The following is a 27,242-nucleotide window of genomic DNA, read 5'->3' as shown; positions in this document are numbered from 1 at the left end:
GGCCGGCCCGGCCCAGCCAGGGCGGGAAGGGAACGGTTGGCGCGGGAGGCAGAGGTGGCCTCGGCCTGAGGGGCCTGAAGGCGGCATGGAGCCGGGGGCCGAGGACTGCGGGGAGGCTCCCCGCTTAATGGCCTCCTCCTCCTGGGAAGCCCCCCAGCGGGGCTTGGCCCAGAGCCTGAGCCTGGCCCTGACGGGCCTCGGAGGCCCTGACGGCGGCGGCGGGGGCGGCGACAGCTGGGAAGAAGAGGTGCTGGGGCCGCCGGCGCTGGGGTAGGTGAAGGGCCTGGGGGGCCCGCCTTTGGACTCCGAGGCCTGAGGGCCGGGGGAGAGGGAGGTCTCGGGGCACTCCTGGGAGCTGCCGCGTCCGGACCCCCGGGAAAGCGGCGGGAGGGGCGGGGGCAGTGAGCACAGGTGTGTGTGGCCAGGCGTGTGCCCAGGTGCATGTACACGTATTTGTGCCCCTTTGCACGTGCGTGCATGCGTGTGCGCGCGCCCAGGTGCAAGTCTGCACCTGTGGATAGGAACCGCTCCCACAGAAAGCACCCAACCTCCAACCCCCACACACACACACACGTGAGACAGTCAGTGCAGATTCCCAACCTCTCCTTGCGTGTCAGGACGCGGCTCAGACGTGACTTTGAAGTCACCTTTCAGACTCCTGCTGCCAAAACTTTCCTTGTCCTCCTTAATCCCGTGGCCTGTTTCGGTCTGTTCTCTCCACACTGTCCTGTACGTGGTCGGTTTGTGCACAGCTGCGGGCGTCGCACCAAGAGCTTCCCGAGAGCAGTTTTTGCCTTTTCTGGATCCCGCAGAATTTGTTTTGCAGCGTCTGGCCCTTAGTAGGCACTTTCTCTGTGCAGAACGCATTGTCTGGGGTGGAGCATGTCATTAAGGTGTGAGGTCCCCCCGGTAATAAGTGTACCTACCGCATCGTGAGTGCACACGTGCCTGCGTGTGTATTACATGTGCCCGTAATTAGTGTTACTTACATGTTTGTATAATGCAAAATGAAAATTACATAGTGTGCTGTGTGCGCCTACGCACGCCTGTATCCAGCTTGTGTACGCGGAGGCAGAGAGAGAATGCATTTCTGGGTGTGTCCATAATTCCATTTTGTCACCGTCCCCTGGTTCCGTCACTTACCTTCCTCAGTTTCCTCCTCTGTTAAAAAGGTTGGGTGGAATTTGGAGTCAGGCAGGGCTGGATTCCAGGTATTAACTGTAACACTACCATGTGATACCTTGGACAACTCATTTAATTTGCTGAGGGGATGACAGTGCCTGTGGTATGTACTTCTGAGGTTTGGAGGGGGGGGCTCAAATGAGATAATATATATAAACCGCTTTACTATAAATTAATGTTATGTTTCTGTTACTAATTAAGCATTGTCATGATCCACTAAGTGTAGATACACACACATACATAATGTAGTAGGATTCAATAATCAATCACCATTTCCATAATAAACAGTACCTCACATTTTTGTGGATCTTTACAGCTTACAGAATATTTACTTCACAAGAAAAGCAGTTTAGTGGAAAGAATAGAACTTAGTTTCACAACAGCTCTTGTACAGTCGCCTTAGTTTTCTTCTGCTTCCAAAAGACATACCTAAGTTCAACCTACCTACCCCTCATTACCCTTTTTCTTCATTAGCTGTATATTCACTTAAGGTCCCAGAGTCTCAGTACGGTGGGCCCATTTTGACTAAATACCTGTATATTAAAATCTTCAGAATGGGAGGGTCAAATGAGGTACTGTATGTGAAGAGCTTTGCAAACCTTAACTTGTTTTATATTCGGTAATGTTTTCTCAGCTCTAAAGTGAGGAGAAGGGATAGAATGATCCCTCTGGGTGCTTTCAGCTCAAAATTGACTGTGAGGTGGATAGGGCAGGTCTTACCCTCATTTTACTGATGAGGTTCAGTTTGATTACAATGCCATTTCTCTGATTTCAAATCCAATGCTTCCTATCTCCTCCACCATGGATGCAGTTTTACTGTATGAACTATATGAAGTTCTGCTTCCAAGTCCATCGTTCTTCCCATAACACACTAGTAAACTAAGGCCTGAAGAAAGAAAAAGACATACCAAAGTCGACTGTACAAGAGCCGTTGTGAAGTTAAGTTCTATTCTTTCCACTAAACTGTTCTTGCATGTTCTCTGAATATTTTACTCTTAGCTTATTTAATAATAAATTAGCACTTTCCTAAATTCATAGTAGTTATTGACTTCTCTGATCCATATGTATTTTACAGATGAGGAAATAACCCAAGAGAAGCTGTAATTTTTCTTAAGGAAAATGTATATATTCACTGCTATTTGTTTAGTTCCCCAAAAAAACAACCTTTTCTTTCTCTCATGGAATTGAAAAGGATTTCAAAAGTCTTCTTGTCTTTTTATTTTTTTTTTTCTATTGCTTCCCACCAAGAGAAAAGGAAGACTGGGGAAAAAAAAGAAAAAGAAATGAAGAATATAGAGAATTATAAAAAGGTGATATCCCAGAGAAGCTAGTAGTTTACCATCCTGAACTAGAAGTATAATTTTCAGTTTGTGGGCAGAACTTGGTATTAAAAATTCAAAAGTTAGCATATTTAGTAATAGTTGATGCTGTTAACTAAATATATATTAAAAACAAATACTCTTTCAGTGAGGACCTTGTGCTTTTGAAGAGGAAAGTGGACAATGAAGATGAAAGTTCCTGCTTTCTGTATCTAAAGTGTAGTCCTCACAGATGTGAAGAAATAGTTTCACTTGGGATTTTAAGTGAAGCCAGGAATATGGAAGTGTACGCCAGAGAGGAATATTGTGGAACCAGTAGAGGAGAGAATGTTTGTACTGTGCAGCAAAACAGGTTTGTACCTTTAAAATTTGAAGGTTTTTTTTTTTAGTCTTTTTGCTTTTATTTTAATTATTCCAACTCTTTAACTAATCATTGACTCTCAAGTCAATATCACATTCATTATTCAAATGTTTATTGAGAAAGTATAATGATATTATTGAGATTACAAAGATATATTGAAAATCAGCATTTTAGAAATTTAAGGGTAGAAACTGCTAAATCTTGTGTCATTCTGACTGTGGTGCCATGACATCTGAATTTTTTCTTTCTGGCTGCTTGCATTATTTTCTTTTTTCCTGGGAGCACTGAAATTTGGCTCTACCATTCCTGGGAATTTTCATTTTGTCATCCCTTTCAGGAGATGATTGGTAGATTCTTATAAGTTTTTATTTTTACCCTCTAGTACTGGAATATCAGGGCAGTATTCTTTGATAATTTCTTAAAAAGTAGGCTTTTTTTTTGGATCATGGCTTTTAGATAGTCCATTAATTCTCAAACTCTCCTGGATCTATTTTTCAGGTCAATTGTTTTTTCCAATAAGATAATTAACATTTTCTTTTATTTTTCATTCTTTTGATTTTGTTTTTATTGCTTTTGATGCTTCATTAACTTCTACTTGTCTAGTTCTAATTTTTAAGAAATTATTTTCTTCAGTGAGCTTTTTATACCTCCTGTTCCATTTGGCCAATTTTGCTTTTTTTGAGGGGGTGGGGGGAGGGAAAGGGAGAGAGGTAGTCAGGATTAAGTGATTTGTCCAGGGTCACAGAGCACATGTCTGAGGCTTGATTTAAATTCAGGTCCTCCTGACTCCAGGGCCAGTGCTCTTCTACTGCTCCATCTAGTTTCTGCTCCATTTTGCTTTTTAAGGAGTCCTCCTCAGGCCTGAGGCTTATTCTGGATTTTCTAAGGCATTATTTTCTTCAGTAATTTTTGTTGCTTCCTTTACCAATCTGTTTGCTCTTTTGTCATGTTTTTCTTTTGTCACATTTCTTTTCCCAGTTTTCCCAGTTCCCAGGAACTGTCTGTGAAGTTTTCAATTCTTCCAGGGGGGTATGATAGCAGGAGAAATGTGTTCACCACTCTCCTGGCCATATTCTCTTGCCTGGGAGCATTGGGTCCCAGGACTACAGCTACAGTGTGTGGTCAGTACAAGAGCTAGGAACCCTCATTGTCTCCTGACCAGTTGTTTCATCCCCACCCCACCCTTTACATTCCACTCCCCCCTTATTCTCAGTGAACAGACAGCTCTGGTAGCTGCTGCTTCCACGGGTCATCCCCAAGGCCTGCTGCTGGTTTGTTGGGATACAGCCTGTGCTAGAGCATGCTCTGTTCTCTCCCCACTGTGACAGACCCTTTCTGTTGACCTTTTAGGTTATCTTGGGCTACAAGATTGTTTCTAGTTCTTTTATTGGTTCTGCTGCTCCAATTTGAGATGTTCTGTAAAGTCATTTGTAGAGAGATTTGGGAGAACTAAGACAAGTCCTTGCCTTTCCTCTGATATCTCATAGTAGAGAGGATTTTTCACTTTGCATCATTAAAGAGACTACCCACTCAATATCAATAATTGAGATATATTATTGAAAAATACTTCTTATGCTCATGGTAATGTTTTCATAATGATTAGTATATGTATAAGGAACTGATTAGCATTCATTCAACAAATTTTGAACTCATGTTTTGTGCTAAATATTCTTTCCTGCCATCATGGAGTTTACTGTCTCCTAAAAGGGAAACAGATAGCTCTAATACAAAATGTTATATAAAAAGTGCGTTTTAAAAGTTAAAGAACAAAGGACTTAGTTTGTGAGATCTTAGTGGTAAGGGGCTGGAGGCAACTGGAAGTCACATTTCGAAATTTCTGGGCCCTTTAGAGATCTGTTCCTTCTAGGCAGCAGCACATTTTAGAGATCTGTCCCTATTAGGCAGCAGCACATTTTGTTCCTCTCTTGTCATTTCTCCCATTTTCTTTCCTCTCCACCTCCTGGGATAGTAGAATTCTTCTTGCCCTTGGTTAGTCTCCTTTTCTTCCTTTTTCCTGAATCCCTCTGTGAAAACAGGGAAAAGTATGGGAGAGTGGAAAGAACATTGGATTTGTAGTCAGGGCAGACTTGAAATTGGATCCCACTTTTACTTCTTAACTTTACTTCTTAATTATAAGGTTAAGAGTAACCTTGGGCATGTCACATGATTTCTGATTCCCATCTGTAAACAAAGGTGGTTATAATAATTCAAGAAAATAATATTTGAATGACACTATAATAGGAATTATCACTTTTTTAAATTTTAATTTTTTTAAATTTTTTATTTAATAGCCTTTTATTTACATGTGCATGGGTAATTTTACAGCATTGACAATTGCCAAACCTCTTGTTCCAATTTTTCCCCTCTTTCCTCCCACCTTCTCCCCCAGATGGCAGGATGACGAGTAGATGTTAAATATATTAAAATGTAAATTAGATACACAATAAGTATACATGACCAAACCGTTATTTTGCTGTACAGAAAGAATTGGACTCTGAAATATTGTACAATTAGCCTGTGAAGGAAATCCAAAATGCAGGTGGGCAAAAATATAGGGATTGGGAATTCGATGTAATGGTTCTTAGTCATTTCCCAGAGTTCTTTTGCTGGGCGTAGCTGGTTCAGTTCATTACTGCTCCATTGGAACTGATTTGGTTCATCTCATTGCTGAGAATGGCCAAGTCCATCAGAATTGGTCATCATATAGTATTGTTGTTGAAGTATATAATGATCTCTTGGTCCTGCTCGTTTCAGTCGGCATCGTGTGTCGGCACACGGCAAGTCACACGGCATCGTGTAAGTTTCTCCAGGCCTTTCTGAAATCCTGTTGGTCATTTCTTACAGAACAATAATATTCCATAATAGGAATTATCATTCTTAAGATTTCTGATATTACTAGTGACTTAAGAGGGCCACAGAAGCCCTCTTGTTGCAGGTGGAACTTTATCTGTAGAATGGCTAGGACTTGTAGGTAGACATTCAACCTATAGCTAATAGTATCAGCAGAGGCTTGTTATTAAGTGACTGGTTTGTGAGCAGAGTGTGGCTTATTTTAGTTGGGAGCAAGAGTATATTCAAAGAAGTAAGAGAAGGCTGGAAAGGTAAGAGGAATATGTCAGATACAGATGTTGAATGAAAAAAAAACCTCTCAATATGCTTCCAAAAGGTAACTGGGAGTCATTGAGGACTTTTGATCACAGGAATAGCGTGACCTGATTTATCTGTCTAAGAAAAATTATTCTTGAAGCATTATAAAGGATGAATTGGGTGGAGAAAGTCTGAAAGTGGGAAGAACTGTTAGGAGGCTACTGTGGCAATCCAGGCAAGTAGTAGTATGGTGATGACAGAGAAATTAGAGAGGAATGGATGAGGAAATGTGGAGTGGTAGACAGAACTTGGTAGATATGGGAGGTGAAGGAAAGGGAAGAGTCAGTCCAAGTTTTTAAGTATGAGAAACTGACTTAATAGGGGATTGCTAACTAAAATAAAGTTGTAAGAAAGAACAAATCAGGCAGAAAGATAATTAGCTTGTTTTAAATCATGCTGGATTTTTCTTTCTTAATAACTAATTGAATTTTTGAGCATTTTGAACAGGAGTCTCACTGCATAATGTTCTCAGTAGATATATTTTGAGGCCAAGTCCAATGACTCTTCAATTCTCTTTGATCTTTTTGCATCATTTGAAATTTTTGACCACCTTCTCTTTTCTTGTCTTCTGCAGCAATGTGTTTTTCAGATTTCTCTTCTTTTCTCTGATTCTTCTTGTTGTTTTTTTACTTTCTTTTGGTCCTTTGTTTTCCAAACCCCTGAAATGTTTTCTTTGGTTTATTTCTCTTCTTTCTTTAAAGGGTTTTGGGATTTTTTCCCCCTTAGCCATTACATCTCCTTCCATCATATCAGTCATTCTTTCTCTTCAAACTAACTTCCAAGTCTATATCTCCAACCAGTTCTTTTACACAATGCCTGGTACACACCATGTGCTTAATAATTGCGTTTTTCTTTTCTTCTTTGGCCTCCTGTCTTAAGTTTCACATTTTTAACTCATTGTGGAACACTTTCATTCAGATTTCCCATCCCCCCCTCAAGTTGACATGTCTAATACCAAAATCATCATCACTCTCCTCAAATCAACTCCTCCAGTTTCCTTACTTTTATATATGGCACCATAATTCTGTGTTCAAAACCTTGACTTGATCTTTGATTTATCATTTTCCTTCATCCCTATAGCCAGTCAATTCCAAGGTGTATCCATTCTGCCTTTGCATTATTTCTTGACTCCAACCCCTCTTTTCTACCCTCTCTTCATTCCTTTGGTTTAGACACTTAGTATAGCTAGAGTAATTTTATTGATCTTTTAAATGGTTTCTATGTGTGCAGGCTCTCTTTTCTGATTTATCCTTCATACCTTAGTGCCAAGTTAGTTTTCCTCATGCTCAGGCCTGATCATATCCTTTTCTAACTTAAAAAAATCTTCAGCGATTCCCCATTCCTTACTGACTAACTTATAATTTGTGTTGGGACATGCATGGCATTAAAGGTTCTTCTTAGTCTGGGTCCAAACCACCTTTACAATTTAAAATTTTATAGTTTTTGCCTGGTTGGTTTTAGTGCTGTTCAGTTCTCTGTAATCCCATTTTGGATATCCACAGTGGATAGACTGCTGGGCTAGGACTTTTCTTCTTGAGTTCAAATCCTGGCTCAAACATTTACTAGCTGTCCCTGGGCAAGTCATTTAATCCTGTCTTACTTAGTTTTCTCATATGTAAAATGAACTGGAGAAAGAAATAGCAAGCCACTCTAGTATCTGCCAAGCAAATCTCAAATGGGATCAGAGAGAGTCAGACATGACTGGAAATGACTGAACAAGAATAGTAGCAACTATCTTTTTGCTGCTTTGATCCGGTAAAACACTTGCTGATTTCTTCCTTGTCCTGTCATCATCTTCAATCAATGGTAAAGTATTAGGAAACAGTCCTAGTATTTTTAAAATGCTGGTTCATTAACATTTAACTTTAAACTCTTAAAAAGTGATAATTCATGGAATAAAGAATGGTTCTTTTTTTTTTTTTTTTAGTGAAAATGAGATTACTTTGTATAAGAAATATCTAAAATTAGAATGTCCCACAGATTATTGTAAAATTAAGGTAAGACATTTAATTAACATTCTTTTAGAGTATTAATTTTAACTTTTAAAAGTTATCCTACTATTTTAATATTTAATTTTGATGTAGTGACTAGAAAATTGGGATTAGAACTAGGAAGACCTGAGCTGAATCTTGCTTTTAGCTCACAGGTGTGAGTGTGTGAAAATCAAATGTGATAATATATTAAAACACTTCATAAACCTTAAAAGTTCAAATAATATGTTTGCTTGTATCATTAGCTATTGTAATTAGCTATTATATATTAGGGTCAGATCCAGCCTCAGACACTTCCTAGCTGTGTGACCCTGGACAAGTCACCTAACTCTTAGTGTTCTCATCTGTAAAATGAGCTGGAGAAGGAAATGGCAAACCATTCTATTACCATTCCAAGAAAACCTTAAATGGGATCACAAATTGTTGGATATGATAATCAACCAAACAGCTACTCAATTTTTTTGTTTGAAACAATAAAAATGTAGAAATTTTTTTTTTTCTAAAATTTTCTATTTTTTGCTTAGAGTTTTGAGCTGTCAGTTTGTGCAGTATTTATACTTTTAGGAGTAGTCAGGTATTTTGAAAGGTACTGAAAGTAAGAATATGCTTTTACCTTTATTTCTTTGGTACACTCTGCAGTTCTGTAAGTGATGATTAAGAAAAAATGAACATGGATGGTAGGATCATTGCAGGACAACAAACTTTTCAGAGGGTTATGGCTAGTTTATTCCAAATAGCAAAAGGATTAGGACTTCTCAGTCTGGAAAGTTCATGTAATCCTTTATGGATAAAATGAATGTTCTCTCCCCCCCCCCCCCCCCCCCCCCATCTCTCTGTCTCTCTTTTCCTCCCTTCTCCCCCCTCTCTTTCTCTCTTAAATTATATCCTTTAAGGTTACCCTGGAAGCTGGAGAGAGTTAAGGACAAATGAATTCTTATTTCACATAGCCAGTATGAAACTTTAAAATGTAACTCATTACTTTGATGATATTGATTGAAATTATATATAAACAGTTTAGAGTAGAGGTTCTTAATCTGTGGTCCATGAACTTGATTTTAAAATAAATTTGATAACTGTGTTTCACTATAATTGGTTGAAGGAAAAGGGTCCATGGACTTTACTAGATTGCTGAAGAATTCCATTGTACAGAACCTTGTCTAGTCCAGATACATTGATCAGTGGCAGTCCTAGTTAATGAAAACCAGAATGCCTCAGATACTAAGATATCCTTAACTTTTTTGAAGTTGAGAATGGATAACATTGCCTTATAAAAAGATAGCTTTCTACAACACTTTATATTACTAAGCCAAAATATTGAATCAAACTGACTTTGTCAAACCCACTCTTGTGACAGTTATGGTTTTAGAAAATTGTTTTAAATTCTGAAATCTCACCAACATTGTCAAAAGGTTTCCTGCAATTGACCCAAATTAAAATGAAACTTTTTGAGGATTTTGGTAGATAAACCCTCTGAATAGATAATTAAATTTTACTCTGTGAAATATCTCAGTAGCAAGTTTGAGAGCATCAGCGATGGAATAAGTAAGAACTGTAATTGATAACATTAAAGTAGTTGAAACATTTTTAAAAATGGAAAATTTCATTCTTGTAGAGTTAATATATAGATATTATTTCCAATATATTAAAATGCATTACTCTCATTCTAATTTTTGGAAAAAAACTTTTTTTTAACAGCTGCTCTCTTTTGGTGATAAACAAAGTATATTTGTGAGTAAAATTGTAGTCCAGTTAAAGGCAGGTTCTGCAAATTCTTCAATAAGCTTTCCTGCTCTAGGATCAAGGATAGATCTAGACAGAGTTCAAACCATGATGGAATCCATGGGTTCAAAATTATCACCAGGTGCTCAACAACTCATGAATATGGTTCGATTTCAACAAAGGGTAAGTTACAGTACCATATAGTATTAGCATGCTGATTTGAAATTAATGTTAAATTACATAAACAGATTGGTTTTCATTAAAAAAATACATTTAAGTTAGAAATATTTTCCCTTTTTTACATTGATTTAGCAACTACTTTTTAGATTCTTAAAAAAACATGTGCATTGAGGGCTTTTAGCATGTGTCATCAAGATAATAATTTCCAATAAATAAGTTATTTTGATGGATTAAAATTGTAATTTTAAAGATTAGGTTAAATGGTACCACAGAAAGATGTTTTAGGGGCCTTACTTAGAAAATTCAAACTTGCCAAGTTTGATTTTTTTTTTTCTTCATTAGATATGAAAATAAAATATTCTATAATAAAATAAGAAAGGCTTTTTTCTGTCCTGGAATGCATTAACTAATGGTTATCTTTAAAGAGATTTTCTAACTAATAGAAAAAATTTCATAGTTCAAGAATAAGATTAACATGGCAAAAATATGTTTAGTGTTTTGTTCCTTGTGTCAAAAAGATCATTTGAAGAGGGAAATAGTCACATACATATACAGCTTACATTTGCTACAATCATACAGTATTGTAGTAGTGATAGCACTGACATTATAAGATTACTAATAATAACCACATTTTAAGATTGGTTATGTGTATACTACTATAAATCTGTTACAAACATAATTATGAGTTTTACATTTTCTTTGAATACAAAACAAGTGACTTTAGAACACCCACTCTAAAAATAGTTCATGGCTTTTTTATAATTGGTTATACATAAAATCATATAAATGGTTTTTATAATTGGTTAGTTACAGACTGAATAGTAGAAATAGAAAGGACTTTAGGTCATTTAGTTCAAAATGCATTTTAAGCAAGAGAAAGCAAAGGCTCAAGAAAGATACAGTTAGTAAGGCCACTCAGACTCAAATGAAAACCTTACTGTGGTGATGGAGATAATTAAAACTGTAAAACTTTAGTACTTTTGCTAATAAATAAAGTATTTTCTTTTAATGTGTGTGTGTGTATGCGTGTATGCATGCATGTATATATTTTCCTATTAGAATTGTATTCCTTTTGGAGAGCAACTTCAGTGTTTCTTGGGAAAGAAAGAACCACCTGTTTTCGGAGATGAACATATACCTGATGGATTGCATAAGTCAACGGCTTCAGGAGTACTAGACAAGTCATCTTCTACATCGTTTCCTTTAAAGTCTGGATTGACATCTGGAGCAGTCACTGAAGACATAAAAGCTTACACTGACAAAAACACAGAACTGCCTGCTAGAGGAAATATAGGAAGTATTCCAGATCTTGAAGAATGTAAAAGTGTACAACAAAACAATCTTCTTCCTGAAAATGATCTTAAATTTGTAGTGTCCTCTTGGTTGCAAAAGAAAGCAAATGATAACTCAAATATACCTAGTTCTGAGCTGCTTCCTTTTCTTCAAAACTTGTGTAGTCAAGTAAACCATCTCCGTGTAGGAGACAAGAATAAGCCTCAGGGAAACACCACCAAGCCAAATGAAGGTGTTGTAAACATTGGGTAAGTTTTATACATATATGGGAATATGCAGTCCTTAAAAGAAGGTAGTGTGGAGGGAGGGTGAGGCTCTCATTTGAGGGGAATCATGAAAGGTGCTGCATGAAGTATATCTTAAAGGAAAAGAGGGATTCTGTGAGCTGGAGGAAAGGAAAATGGTTCCAGGCATGCTGGCGGCTGGTGCTAAATGGGAGATGAAGTGTTATATGTGCTAGAACACTAGTATTGGCATGGAAACATGTGCGTTTAAGTCCTAGATCCATGTGTAAGTTCAGTTAATGATAGTTTGTTTCCTTGTGTATAAAATTATGTTAAAACTTGCACTATCTCGCATTTTTGTGAAGGAAGTAATAAGCCCTAAAGTATTATAGTTGTGATCTACTAATAGTTAGTGTCATCATTGTCAACATTTTTATTACAGCAAAATAGTCTTTTAGTTAAGTAGATGCATGATAATATAAAAAAGAAACTGGCCAGACATAGGCAAACTCAATGTGCAGGTTAGTAGTCTATTAAATATTATTATAAATGTACATATTTTTTGCACCAGAACATCCTCTTTCTTCGTGTCACAAGAGTTTGATGTTACAAGAAGTATTCAAAGGTGTCCCTAGACAGTTACTCACAAAATTTATAATTTTTAAAATCTTGTTTAAGATGCCTTACACTGGCTTTGAGTAGAACTACTTGAAAGAGGGATGTGGAATCTTTTTAAATCTGGGAGTTCACTTTTCTCCTGAATTTTAAAATTCAGAAGAAATATGGGGGATTTTTTAAAAGAAATGTCCATGGAGTAATGTATTAGATATCTATTTAAATATAAAAACTGAGGTTTTTTTCTGCTCAGATTCGCTTTGATGTACATTTCTAAGTGTTTAAAATCTTCAAGATGTTGTTAGATACTAGAGAAGCAAAGAAATGAAAAGCAGTTTCTCTCCTCAAGAACTTTATATATTCTTACTTGGTTAGATACATGTGAGCAGTCTAAGTAAGTAAAAGGTAATTAGAGCAGTTAGAAAACATTCACAGCAGAGGTGATTTTTCTCTGTCTCTGTATACGTGTTTGTATGTGAGAGAAATATGATGTATGAAAAAATAAGGTTGATTTAAGGAGCCATTAAATATGTTTAGATGAAAGAGCAACATACTTAAACATGTTCTTTAGGAAGATGTTTAATAACTGTGTGTATGTTAGACTGAAATAGGGAAAGACCAAAATCAAGAAACCTATCAGAAAGTTATTGCACTAATCCAGGAGAGAAAATGAGGGAATTAGGTAGCCATGTAAGTGGAGAGATGGAGTTTGTATATGCAAGATGAGACAGAACTGGCTAGATCTGGCAATTCTTGAATATGGTGGTGAGTGAAAGGAGAGTTGAGGGTATTGTGCCCCCAGGGAGTTGTGAAGAGAGGATGAGTTTCAGGGGAAGAAATTGATTGATTTCCTTTTGGGATCCCTTGAATTGCTTGTGACACTGGGCATAGAGTTTAGGAGAGAAGTGAGGGATCTAAGTAGAGAAGTGTGTTTTGTTGGCTATTGAACTGTATGTAACAACTCAGTGAGAACTTATTCTTTCTATTATTTACAGAGTGGAACAGCAACCTGTATGTTCCTACTTAGAAAAGATAATTTCTAAAAATCTGGAACTGATGGAGAAGAAACTTATGGACTATATTGACCAGCGTATGTACAAACTCCAAGAGCATATAGATAATAAAGTTGTTCTGTTAATGGACTTGCTGCAAAATTCCAATTCTACATCTACCCGGGTGACACAAGAACATTATGATTCTGGAGAAAGACTCTCGAATGGCGAGCGATAACTACTTAATATTGTTAGGAGCAATAGATGCCTGCTAGACATATGCACACAAAACTCAAACCTCCAAAAGGTCTGAGGGAAATTGATATTCAGTTTGATATTCTTCCAAGGGTTATTATCTGGTTAACATAAAACAACCTCAGTGTTCATTTTTTTATTGCACTTGTTACTGTAATTCTCAGTATTGTACGCTAAAAGTTAATCTGTTAGTGTCATGAGATATTTTTTACTAGCAATATTTTTCATTCTTATGAGACCTTACTTCTGTGGCTTTATTGTTTAAAAAGAAGTTGTTTTAAAGGAGCCACTTTTAGAATTCTAATTCAGCTAAAGAAAACTTACTGTGATCTCTACACACCCTTTAAAGAGAAGAACATTTTTTCTAGACCTTAATTGCTTTGTAATTTTTAAAGTTATGAAAAACTGCTAAAAAAAAAAAAAAAAGATTTGATTGATATTGTTAAGTTTTGTTTTGTTTCTAATTGAACATTGGAAAATTGTATATTCTCAGCATGGAGACTTGGATGTTTACAACCTTGGATGTAGGTTATAAACCTACATGGTACTTGAGATAGAAAATTATATCTAATGTCGTGGCATTTGTAAAATTAATTAACCATGGAGTCATTAACTAACCTTCAAGCCATGTTGGATAGAATAGAGCAGTAGAGATCAACATTGGCATTGGTAGGATTATTATTTTTGACTCTGGTCATCCTTAAGTCCCGTGTCCATGGTGTTAATTTGTGCTTGCTAATTCTAACCCTATTCCTAATTGGTAAAGTGGAAATTCTTTTTATGTGCAGGGTCAGTGTCCTCTTTCCACAGTTATTTGCTGAAGTGGCTCAATATAAAATGATATTTTGTAGGATTATCAGGGTTTATGTTAATGGAGTCAGGGCATTGCAGGTCTCTTTGGGACATGTAATTTTTAGGATTTACTACTAGTGCATATGTTTAAGAAAATATATTCATTTCTAAAGACAAATCCATTCATTCTGAAAACCACTTATTTTAGATGAATGGAAATCTATATCCCAAATATTTGAATGGTAGATAATATTTTTGCTTAAGGTAATTTGACTTTTTTTTTTTTTTTTTAAAGAAAAAAGTGAGATAAGATATTTCTTCTTGGTTAATAATTTTGTTGAATTGATTCCTTAAGCATGGGCTAAGTGATCCTAAATCATATAGGGTACTTACTATAGGATGTTCATCTACAATTAAAACAACAACAAAAAAACCCCAAATAGTAAAAAAAAAACCTTTTTCCAGTACATATTATTGTGATTTAGATTTTGAAATTAAAAGTAATGTGAGGAGATATAATAGAGAATCTTAAAAACTCTTAGTCTAATTTTGTAAATTAGAACTTTTGAAAAAGTGAATCTGTTTTCATTAGAATGTGTAAAAAGCAAGATGCAGAGGATTGCCAGTTTTCTTTTTTGTCCTTTTTGTGTGCAAAATATCTTACCAAAAATACTGTGTTCATCTTTTTGGATTGTATTTATTTGAAACAGTCTTGGTATTATTTATTATAAAATATATATGTGTTTACCAGTAATTTTGGTGAATTTTACTCCTGTAGCCTTAATGGGGACATGGATTTCTTTGTGAGGCAGTATAGTGGGCTGTTCAATTTAAGGTATATCTTAAAAGAGGTTTCATTAAATGAAATATACTTTCACTAAATGTTGTAGGAATTTATTGGTTTTATTAGGTATTGGGTTCCCTTCAGATTTATTTTAGAAATTCTCAAAATTAATTGTCCAGTTGAAAAACAAAATTTTATTAGATGTTTTGGGAAAATATTTTTCACTTAGGTCTGGGTACTTCTGTTAGTAGTTCTGTAGCTTCTGGTATTTGCATTCTGTTCCATGATTTCTGAAATGTCTCACTAGCATTGCTGCCACAATCACCACATTTAGAGCCAGAACCATAAAGGAAAGGATCTGTAAACTGCTGAAAGGCTGTGCTTGCTGACTTTCTTCTGCATGGACTTGATTCTGAAATTCTTTAGTTAGAAAAAAAATATATCAGATTCAGAAAAAGGTTTTTTCCTAGCACAGTAAATTACTTAGCAGAATTAGGCTTTTTTCTAGCAAAGATAACAATATGTAAATACTGGGTTCATTTACATATTTTCATACATATATAGACATACATATATACATTCATACATAACTGAGTGTCATAGTGAACAGAATAGAATGCTGGTCTGGAGTCAGACTCTTCTTTTTGGAGTTCAAATCTGGCCTTAGTCACTCATACCTGTTTGCCTTGGTTTCCTCACCTGTAATATGAGTTGGAGAAGGAAACTGGCAAACCACTCCAGAATCTTTGCCAAGGAAACCATGGGAAGGGGGTGGGGGGAGACAGAATGTTGGACATGACTGAAAATGACTGGGCAGCAACATCCATAAATATATCCATATATAGTGATCCACAAATGATAATTTAATGGTAAGAACAGTGAGAAAATTTGAATAGTTTTCTATTCATATTTTAGTTTTAAATGGGAATGAACTTTAGAATGAAGTTTGTCCATATAGGATTAATTGAACTTTGAAAACAGATGGGAAATTGAACTTGTGGAATTCAAACATAATTTTCAAATGAAAACTAATTTTCACATGGAAACAGTGTACATTAATAGTAACTAAATGATGCTGCTGAGTAGGAAATCTGTTTCACAAGCATTTAAACTGAGTAGCTGTCTTTGAAATGCAAGTAAGATATTTTCTAAACTGATTTTAATTTCAAATTCTTATCAGTTTTGCAACCAAGTGATTAAAATATTTCCAGTGCATATGATCTTGATATACTCTGTGGTATATTGTTTAAAAATTTGACTAGAAAAGAATCAGTTGACTCAATTGAGATCATGAACTTCAATATTTTTGGAAGTAGCAGTAACACATGGCATTCATAATCTAGATTATTTGGAACTTTCTATTTAGAAAATATTTTTGCATATACCCCCTTCTTTGGTTCTTTCAGGCAGTCCTCAAAGGTAGATAGAACATAGACTGTACTCATTTTATAGATCAGGTAGCTGATGCTTTAAAGTGTAGTATCCTTTTTTACTATGATAATATGCCAGGTTCATTACTATCTATTTTCCTCTATACTTTTAATGATTAATAGTTTTATCTTCAAAGATAACTTGTTTTTTTCCTTTTAAAAAATGCTCAAGCCATGCATTTGCAAGACCTTATAGGTCCTGATTCTTAGGTAATTGGGAAGAGAATGAAATTGGCCTTGAAACAATACTTAGTCAAAGTTTATTGTTGTTGTTGTTTACTCTGATAGAACTTGTCAATAACATGAGCTTTGTCAACAGAGCTTTCAAGGACTAAGGGACACTTCTACTCTTTGAGAAGGTAGCAAAATGACATTTTAGTGGAGGATTAATGCAAGTGAAATACTGAAAATTTATTTAAAATCATACCATCATTGTGATGGAGCTATTTGAAAAGAAAATAATTTATAAACTTATTTAGGACTTTGTCAAAATATTTCTCTCTAAAACCTTTAAGCTTGAAATTTACATGCTGTAAGAAAAGACAACTCTTGAATATTTTCTTCCTTTGATTTCCTACTTCATAAATAAGCATATTGCTTACCTGAATTGCTGCTTGCAGTATGATGTGTTTTCAGACGAATAGGACCAATGATTGATTCTGTTTTCCATTTATATGAAGAAATATCTCGTCTTCTTCTGGAGACACAACCTTGATTACATCGAGATTGTGTGTCATTGCTTTCACAAATCAAAACTTTACATTGGAGATAAACAGATCCAAGCCTTCTCAAGAACTTAAAAGCACTGAATTGAAATCTTCCATAGTGCCCAGATAGGGGATAGATCTTACAAGTGTCATCTTTACTACATCTGTAACAGAATGAATAACAAAGTTAAAAATTGATTTTAACTCAAATATTGGACTCAACAATTTCCTCGTTGGCATGGTTGGTTACCTTCCCTCGGCACTCAAATAAAATAAACAATCTTAAACAGATTACTACCAGCAAAGATCTTGTGTACAGATCCCCCAACTTTAAAGAATAGAGAGCATCCAATTGGAATTATTTTATCTTGAGTGACCTATTAAATAACATTAACCATAACATAAAATTGTTCAATAAAAATTATCTCACATTGTTAATACCAGAAAATGTTTAGATCAAAATTATTTTCTCTTCATTTTTTTGAACCTTCCAGGTTATATCAGAGTTACATTTTAGGCTTTGTTGTTGTCATTAATTTATAATAATTTATTAAAATATTAGCATATAGGAAAAATGCTCCTATCTGGGACATTATAATTTTTTAGTATTCTTTTTTTTTCTTGTTGTTGCTGCAAAATTATAATGATCAAGCTTGACCCCAAAGTAAAGAGAGAAGAAAAAGGTATCCTTTGCAATATGAAACACTGCACATGATGACAGACTTTTTTTTTTTTTTTTAATGTCATGGTTGGCTAGTTGGCTTTGCTAAATTTTTCTTCCCTATTTTTTCATTCTCTTTCATTGTGTAACTTTGAAAGGAGATATTAGGAAAGGTATATCATTTAAAATTTAAGTATATCACTAAAATTCTAAGAAAATAACAATGCTTTGCTAGATATGATTGTATAAAGTACATACCCACTGTTGATTAGGTCATACGTTGGTGGGGCCAAGTCAGATGTTGGAGATGCTGTACAGGTATCGAGGAACACCACTAGATTTGGATCTAGCACATGAAGACTGACTTGAACAAAGAGTGTTTGGTTCAAATCCACATAGTATGGTGAACTAAGTAAAGGATTGCTGAAAGATTCTGACTCATAAAAAGCCATACTGATATTATATTTCCCCAAGGCAGTTATATTTTTAATTATATCATCTTCTGTTATGTACATTATTTCTACGGTGGAATTGTTTTCCATTTCACATTTCAGAATAATTTGGAAATGTTTCTGACGAGTGATCACTGCAGAATTGGAAGAGTTAGTAATGGTGATGATGTTCGTGTGAGTAATGGTATGATCTTTGACCTGTAGAATGTAAATAACATTTTATGTATAAATTGCAGCATTAATCCAGGATTAGGCACGAAAAATTTCTGAAAGTAGACATGATCCTTGTTTAAAAAACAAACGCAAAAGCCTTGGTTTAAAGATTCTATGTAAGCATAAAGTTCAATATAAATTAAACTCATTTTTGCATCTGAAAATACTGGAGCAATAAGAAAGGAAAATAGTAAAAAATTATATATGTTAAACAGAATACTAAAACATCAACTTTCTTCAGTAGACATAACTATATTGCCAATTAATCAATGAATACTAGCTTTGAGACCCTGGGTAATTCATTTGATTTTTGTTTGTCTTGGTTTTCTTCATTGTAAAATGGGGAGAATAAGGTTGTGATGAGGATCAATTCATAAAGCTCTTAGCATGGGTCCAGTACAGAGTAGGTGCTTAATAAATGCTTGTTTTCTTCTTCCCTCCTTTATATCCATTCATAAACCTAAGATAAGTGTTATATCCTTCACAAGTCTTTGCCCAACTGACTTAATGCTCTTTAACTGAAATTATTTTGCATATACTTCATTCTTTGTAAATGTTATTTCCTCTAAGACAAAAGTAAACTCTGAGATCAAGAACTTTAATTTTTCTTTGTAACCCCAATGCTTAATAGTGCCTGAATGAATAGGACATTATCTTTTTCATCTTGTTATGTAACTATGGATGAAAGATAAATGATAAGTGCTTTGAACTTTTCTGTAGAAAACTACCACATATGTAAATTCTCATTAGCCTATTAAACTTTGTGTCCCTTTAGTCATCAATGCTTTATTTTTAAGCATATTATTAAACTTTAAGGAATGATAATAAAACATTGTTTTGAACTGAATGCTTCAGTTCTTCACCCTGATGATCCATTCATCTATTTGGAAACTCACTTAAATTCATTAGCATACATCTTTGTCATAGTTTACCTGTTTAATTGTACCACATTCATTTAGAGGGATAGAAAATTCCAAAACATTTGATACTCTTGGTCTGCAGAGTGGATCATTCAGTTGTAAGTTATTCTCATTGTAGTGAAGCGACTCCAGATAAGATTTGCTTATGATGACTGTCATTTGGTCAGAAGAGCAACTCAGGGATGCTATCAAGGAAAAGAGATGTTATACTTTATACAAGCTGGGGCCAGATGATTTACATGAAACTTGTCATAAAGGAGCATCTCAAAGCCATATCACTGAAAGATATTTTGCCCCAGATTGTGAAATGTGTAGATAGCATAAAATTACACCATTTTCTTGTGCTTATGAACTTTAGGTTGCATATTAGAGTCTGTAAAGCTAATATTGATCTCTATAACCTTCCAGATGGTTTACTATTAAATAACTGATTAATACTAAAATTTTACTTTAAGGACTTGGCTTTAGGAAACCTCTGAGTTGTGTTAGCAATGTCTTATTGTATTTGAGGTTTTAAAATATATTAATTACAGAATAGATTAGATTACTGCTTATTCCTAAATCATTAACATTCAGTTTCAGATTAGAAACTGTTTACTGACATTCGGTTCACTTTGGAGTATGAGTTACTAAAAGTGGGACACAATTGTTGTTTCTAAAAGAATTTAAAGTTGGACCACGAAGTAGGGCGTATCTTATTTGATTCTCACCCTATTCCATTCACTTCTTCCACAGCTGAAGGATGGAAAACATTGATTTGTACTATCTACATTTAGAAAGATGGCAGAGAGAAATTTAATCCCTAGATATTTAAGAATTCTTAACCTGGGATCTGTGAATTTCTAAAAATACATTTTGACAACTCTCAGTGTTATTGGTTCTTTTTGTAATGCTATGTGTCTGACTATGCAATTAAAATGATCATTCACAGAAGGGGCCCATAAACTTGACCATATTGCTAAGGGAATCCATGATGCTAAAGAATTCCTGCCCCAGAATTTGAAATTGAGGCCTTGTGTTTTTGGTGTTAGAACAGTGGAAAATCACAAGCAGTTGAGGATAGAACGTATTTCATTCTAGAATCTGAAGATAGGAACCACTGATTTTTGGTATCTACCATAATAATCTATCTCATAACCATATCACTATATTGGTAAATATACATTATGTACTTTATTTGTAGCTTATTAAAGGAATGAGTTCATGAAGTCTTGAAATTATTAAAAACCAGTAAGAGAAGATGGACTGTGACTTACTGTTGACTTCTTTTTCATAAATTGGAGTATAAGAAGCAGAGAAGCCTCGGTAGGAATTGGCATAATCCGTAGAGAGCGCTACCGTCAGAGTATTTGAAGAAGATTGAAAGGTGGGTGCAATCCGGCCACATACTTGTGCAAGTAAGCCAGAGTTTGTGGAGGGACCATCATAGACGGCAACAAAATCAAATCTGCAGTTGTCATCTATTTCTAAGCTAGAGAATCAGAGAAATGGAATAAATAGATTTTCAGGGTGCAAACAGCAACTGTTGATCCCACAAGATGACAATCTACTGATTAGAATGTTTCTGCAGTGGTCATTGATTTTTAAAAACTAAATTATAGTACTTCACATTTAAGCATTCTGTGATTTTTAAAGTACTTAACTATAACAACCCTGTAAAGTTAGAACTTCAAGTGCTATCTTCACGTCACAAAGGAGGAAGCGTGAGATTCAGAGATATCAAGGGCACTTGTCTTTTGGGCCCACAGTTGCTAAGCTTCAATGTCAGAAGCTAAACTAGAGTCTTTTGGCTTTTAAGGGCAATGCTACTTTCTAATAATGATGCCTTCTGAATTTTTAACACTCAACTCATAAAGCCCATAACATAACTATAGATCTCAGATGAGCTTTAGAGAACAATCTGACTCCTTTTTTTAATATGTGACAAAATCAAGGCCCATAACGGTTAAATGAAGTTTAATTGAATTGCATAATACTGTTCTTCATTCTTGAAGAAGATTGATAACAACATGAGGGTGATGACTTGCGCATGAATTGGATTTAACTCACTTTAGACCTGTGCAAAGTCATCAGCCTCCTTTCCTCTATAGTCACTGAAGTCCAGTGTCAAGACTAGAATCAGGATGACTGATGATAGTCAAGCTCCAGTGATGGTATTGCTGGATCAAAGGGTATGCACATTTGCATAACTATTTGGCCGTAGTTCCAAATGTTCTTCAGAATAGTTGGATCAGTTCACTACTCTACCTGCAGGGCATTTATGTTCCAATTTTTCCACATTCCTTCTAATATTTATTATTTTTCTTTTCTGGCATAGTAGCCTGATAAGTGTGAAGTGCTACCTCAGATTTGTTATAATTTGCTTTTCTCCAATCAGTAGTGATTTAGAGCATTTTTTCAGATAGCTATTGATAATTTGGACAGCTGGGGTAGCACAGTGGACATAGGGCTAGTACTGGAGTCAGGAAGACCTGAATTCAAATGTACTACATATGTAATCCTTGGGCAAGTCATTTAGCTCTATTTGCCTCAGTTTCTTTATCTGTAAAGTAAAGTGGAGAAGGAAAGGCAAATCACTTCTAAATAGTATCATGAACAGCAATGATTTTAACTATACATAATGTATATATTATATATGTATAAATATTAGAAGTTTTCATTATATTCTAATTCCTTGGAAATGGATAATTCTGTTTGTTATCAGATCACTGAATGAAATAGAGCATTTCATTTGCTACTCTGTTCTACAGAAAAAAACTGAGATTTACCTCACTTTACATAACTACAATGACACATAGGTTTTAAGCAGGATATAATAATACTTACAAAATCTCTTTGAAGTTTAGATTTATTTTGTAGCCCTTATCCACTTGTATGTGCCACACACAATAAGCAAATTCTGGGTGAGGCTTTGGGTAATTAGGACTGGTAAAGGAGCCCCCAAAAGCATCAAGATAGCCTCCACAGTTATCAATTCCTGAAACAACAATGGAAAGGTACAAATCCAGGTGCAAGCAAGGTCAGTTACTCTGTTAAATATTAACCAGGTTAAATATTTGGGCCCTATGACATGCATGACGTTAGATTATTACAAGAATAATTTTTTTTTTATCTCTACAAAGAGATAAAGTGATTTGGCCCGGGCCCCACCACTGTGTACTCTTGAAGTTGTCCAGTTCCCTTTTATCTCAGTGAGATTTCTAGTCAGGTTATGAGAAAGACAATCTGATTTGTTTTAGGCCTCTGCATACAGTACTTAATTTTACAGTATTAATAACAGTTTGCATGATTGATAGTGGGTCACACGAAGGTACTATGTCTTTATCCTTCTATAAATGTGGAAACTGCTCTATTAAAGCCAAAGAGCCTCGGCCAGGGACAAATAGACTGCAAAGGAATTGGGTTTTGAATTTGACACAAAGCTACCCAGGATCTTATTCTTTTATTGCAATTAATAGTAGCAATTGCAAAGGAATAAAAACATTATTAAAAGCCCAGTATTATCAGGGAAGAGAAAGTCATTTACTCAGTGTTCTCTATCTCCATTTCTTTCCCCTTCCTAATCACTTTATATTTAGTTTGTATAACCAAATAGGGAATCATCCTCAGAATTATTAGGGTCTGTATGTAAGGTCAGGCAGCCCCTGACACCTACTGTCCTCCACATGTGTCCACAGACATGTCTGTACATATATGCATTACATGTGCGCATTTATGCATGTGTAAAGACCTAAATGCATTTATAGAATGAATATAATTTGAGGGTGGGCATTTTTATAACTCCAATGCCTAGTACAATGCTCAATGTAATGTTCAATAATACAGGCTTGTTGAATTGAAGCCATATTTGAAACCTCCCTAGCCTGAAACTTTGGAGCATTGTGTTCAGGATTTTATTGAATTTCACTGGTATAGTTCTTCTAGTTTCTCTCCTTAGATTAGTGCTACTTACTCTTTTCTGGTGAAAAGTAGTAATAGAAAACAAAGGCACTTCTTTGAACTTCTGAAGAGCTGGTGGATATCTGAAATGTCAGGCTGTTAGATGATGATTCAAATACTGGAACGTAGTCTACTTTGCTGCAGATTTTCCCAAGGAGAGGCATCTCAGTGGAGGCACCATCATAAACTTGAATGTTTTCAACTTCACATTTTGCACCTGGGTCAAGTCTGTGGGCAAAAAACAATTGCAATGATTTGTCTTTCCTGCATCTACCCTTTCTATGATCCAGGATGTGTTCTGTCTAGTAGCCAGAGCAGTAACCATAGTTCCTAGCTCTGATATTGTTAATGTCTTTGTTCTTGTTAATCGCCCCACCCAGAAAGCCTCTTTCCCGTTTGCTCAAATCTGACCTGTCTTTTTCAATCTAACTGAGGCTTCTACTATTACAAAAAAGACTTATTTGATCTGTCAAGATAGAAGGAATTCCTCCTCCTTGTGGCCTTTCAAAGAACATTTTTAAAAAAACTTCTATATTTACATTTTCTGATTGGTATTATAATTATCTGTTCATATGTTTTATCTCTCCCAAGTACACTGTAAAGTCTTATGGGGCAGGGACCAGCACTGTATATATCTTTGATTTGAAGGACCTAAAATTTGAAAAGATCTTAAAGTTAAGAAGAGATCTTTTAAATCAAACGCTTTGCTTTGTAGATGAGAAAGCTGAGGCCCTTATGTAATTTGTTCAATATCATGAAAGGAGTAAAGAGCAGTGATCCAACAGAGTCTTAAATCAATCAAGAACCACAAATTAAGCTCCTGTTGTGTGCCAGTCACTGTGCTAAGGATTGGGGATTACAAAAGAAGAGAAAAAGATAGTTTCTGCCTTCAAAGAGCTTACAGTCCTTATATGCAAACAAATATACAAAGTGAACCATACCTAGGAGAAATAGGAAATAACAGAGGGAAGACCTTAGATTTAAGAGAGGTTGGGGAAAGCTTCCTGTAGGTGGTATTCAAGGAAGTCAGGAAGGTCAGTAGTTTAAGTGGAGGAAAAAGTGTTCCAGATGTTGAGGATATCCAGAGAGAATCCCTAGAGCCAAGAGATGGAGTGAACAAGAGTTTGTGGAATAGCCAGGAGCCCAGTTTTACTGGATGGAAGTGTATATACTGGGGAATAAGGGGAAAGACGATTGGAGGTATAAGGGGCCTAGATTATGAAAGGCTTTGAATATTCAACAGAGCATTTTGTTTGATCCTAGAGGGCATAGGGAGCTACTGTAGTTTACTGCTGAACTCAGAGATATTCCTATGGTTAGATATCATGGTCTAATCTGAAAGAGACTCCAGCCGAGGCATGGAAGGAACTTTCAGATTGTAGAAGTACCAGGAGAGAGTGGTATCCCTAAAACTGAGAGAGGAAGGGTATTGAGAGAGTGATCAGTAGTGCCAAAGGCAGTAGAGAGTTCAAGGAGAATGAGGATTGAGAAAAAGCCATTGGATTTGGCAACTTTGGATCACTGGTAACTTTGGAGAAAGTAGTTTTGGTATAATTGTAATTGTAAGGCCAGAAGTTACATCTGAAGAAGTTAAAGTGGGAGGAGAAAAAATACATAATTGCTGAGGTTTTAATGACATTAAAAATAAATGCCTATTTCATTGGGATAGGGATTCCTGTCATCTTGTTTGTAATGTTTTCAAATGGGAAGGGTGAAGCACAATGTCACTTAGTCAATTTCCTATAAAATAAACACATTTAATGTTATTCTGGCTTTCTCCAGGGCAAAGGGGGCACATTCTCCCTTATTGCATATTATATAGTGGTCAACATTTATATGGCACTTTATGTTTGCAAAGAAATTAGCATTCCTTATCTCATTGAAGTTTTATAACAATCTGAGAGGTAGGTAAAGTAGATCTTACTTCCCCCATTTGTAAAAATTGAGACTCGGTGACTTACTGAAAGTGGGAAAAGATGAGTCTGATAGTTTTGTTTTCTGATCTTTCTATTGTCCAGGTGCAGTTTTCATTGGCATTGAGGTTCAGGATCAGAGCCTTTTGGATCTCTCCTAGGTGGCTTCCACAGCTGGATTTGCCTGATTGGGACAATACTTAGGAAATCAGGTACCCTACCAAAGTGATCAGTAATTAGTCATTCATTCCCTCCAGCCCTTTCCCCAACACATTGAAGAATGAATCATATGGAAACATAATTTTTTAAATGGTCTTTGGCAAAAAAATAGTGATGGAGGAACTGGTGCTGCTTAGAAATTAATTTCCAACTCCTAGAATTTATTTGAAATTATGTTGAAAATATTAGTTGAAATTATGTTGAAAATATATAATATCATTATATTAAAAGGGAGAAAGAAGAGGAGAGGCAAACATATAAATACATACAAATACACACATCCTACAGCTATCACACACGTGCATTAATAAGAAAGCCAAATATTTATAATGAAAAAGGCTTCTCATGATTAGTTACAATAAAAACATCTCTATTTAGAAATGAATCATATTGTAACCCTGCTTGTGCCTTTGTTTTTTCAAAGGGTATGGGCCAATGAAGCCTCAGTCCCAAAATTTTGGATTCATAGGAAGGCAGAGCTGGGAATATATCAGAGCTCATTCTCCTCCTTTTAACAAATCTGAAAACCTGAGAGTCAGAGAAATTTATCGATTTGTGTGCGCTGCCCCCTCCATTTTATGTCCCCACTCAGGTCTCCTATGTGGTTTCTCTTACCTTGAGGCTCCATCAAATTTTTTTCTGCCAAACATGATGAAATTAAAAGGGCCAAAAAAACGAGTCTCCTTACTGCCTCCATTCTTGTAAGTGGCTCATCCACCTGCAAGGCTCTCATGTTTTTATACTAAAGTTTTATAACTGTTTAGTTATATGAAGATTAGTAGCTACTATTTGAGATTGGTCAGGTAGCTGATACAAGTGGGAAAACAACAGGTGTTTTCCATAAGTCACTACTGAAATTGAATTATCTTACTAATATACTTCCTTTCTGGAGACCAAGATGTTCTTTTAACTTCATTTTTCATTTTCGAGGTTAAAAAACGTGCCAGTGGTTTCATAATCAAGCCTCCTTCTTGACTCCTCCATTGGATCAGGACTTCAACCTGGTAGAATTATATATTGAACTTCTATCTCCAACTCCTAGTTCTTTAAAAATAATAACTCTTTGCCTCCTAACAATAATACCCATATGGTATAGCTCTAGTAGATCAGTAGGTATGAATACTTTGATTTTCAAAAAGATTTTATCAATTCACATCTCCACCAATAATGTGATAAATAAAACATTTGTGTGCCTACTGTGTGCTAGACACTGTACTAAACAAGAAAAAAAAAACTATCCCCTCAGGGAACTTAAAGCCTAATGAGAAAAAAACTATAGAGAAAGGGAAGCTGGAAGAAAGAGGATGTATGCTCATGGCTGTGTGATTTGAAGCTAGTTACTAGGAAGTGAGATGGAGATCTGATTCTGGTCAAATATCATCTGTCACAGCTTAAGATGGTAGCCTTTTTCTCTATATTCTTTCCAGAACTTAATTTTATCATTAAAAAAGTCCCACCAATCTCTGCCAAATTAGTAAGGGGTAAGTTAAGGTAACGTTTGTTTCTAAGTTTAAATTTTTTTTTTTTAAGATTTTAAATTGAACAAATTTTCAGATGATTATTGCTCATTCATATCTCTTTTGAGAATTCTTATTTCCATTGACTGCTTATCTACTGGGGAATAGAGCTTACTTATATAAATTTGCTTCAATTCCTTATGTATTTTGTATGACACTATAATTATGAAAAAGATCCCATTCCCCCCTATTGGGTATCTTTTTAAATTTTCCTTGTGAATTTTATTGGTTTTTCATATGCAATAGCTTATCTTTATAATAGAGTCCATTCTTTTGTGTGCTATTTTTTCTCCTCTCCAGAATTACTCTTGGACATATATCATTCCATTAAAAATTTTTTTTTTTTTATGATTTTAAAATCACTGGTCACTGGTTCATTTACATTTGGGGAGGGAGATATATTGTAAGAGATATTCT

At 35.4% G+C, this 27,242-nt stretch overlaps 2 protein-coding genes across 2 annotated transcripts; one reads left to right on the top strand and one right to left on the bottom strand.

Moving 5' to 3' along the window:
* On the top strand, nt 1-14,952 carry C2H10orf88 (chromosome 2 C10orf88 homolog). The gene is made up of 6 exons (XM_031955997.1): nt 1-270; nt 2,650-2,853; nt 7,937-8,006; nt 9,696-9,902; nt 10,959-11,440; nt 13,027-14,952. Exons 1-6 carry the CDS (start codon nt 86-88, stop codon nt 13,259-13,261), a joined length of 1,383 nt encoding a protein of 460 aa, XP_031811857.1. The 5' UTR covers nt 1-85; the 3' UTR covers nt 13,262-14,952.
* Nucleotides 14,953-15,028: 76 nt separating this feature from the next.
* Nucleotides 15,029-26,044, bottom strand: LOC100927202 (CUB and zona pellucida-like domain-containing protein 1). Its single transcript, XM_003755291.4, has 9 exons — nt 25,924-26,044; nt 25,138-25,273; nt 23,190-23,404; nt 22,064-22,214; nt 20,494-20,708; nt 19,250-19,422; nt 17,911-18,302; nt 16,887-17,155; nt 15,029-15,274 (listed from the first exon to the last, which is right to left on the bottom strand). Exons 1-9 carry the CDS (start codon nt 26,039-26,041, stop codon nt 15,099-15,101), a joined length of 1,845 nt encoding a protein of 614 aa, XP_003755339.2. The 5' UTR covers nt 26,042-26,044; the 3' UTR covers nt 15,029-15,098.
* Between the last annotated feature and the right edge of the window lie 1,198 nt (nt 26,045-27,242).

The sequence above is a fragment of the Sarcophilus harrisii genome, chromosome 2, assembly GCF_902635505.1.
Source record: "Sarcophilus harrisii chromosome 2, mSarHar1.11, whole genome shotgun sequence".
Classification (NCBI taxonomy): Eukaryota; Metazoa; Chordata; class Mammalia; order Dasyuromorphia; family Dasyuridae; genus Sarcophilus; species Sarcophilus harrisii.
This window is presented reverse-complemented; position numbering and strand designations above follow the sequence as displayed.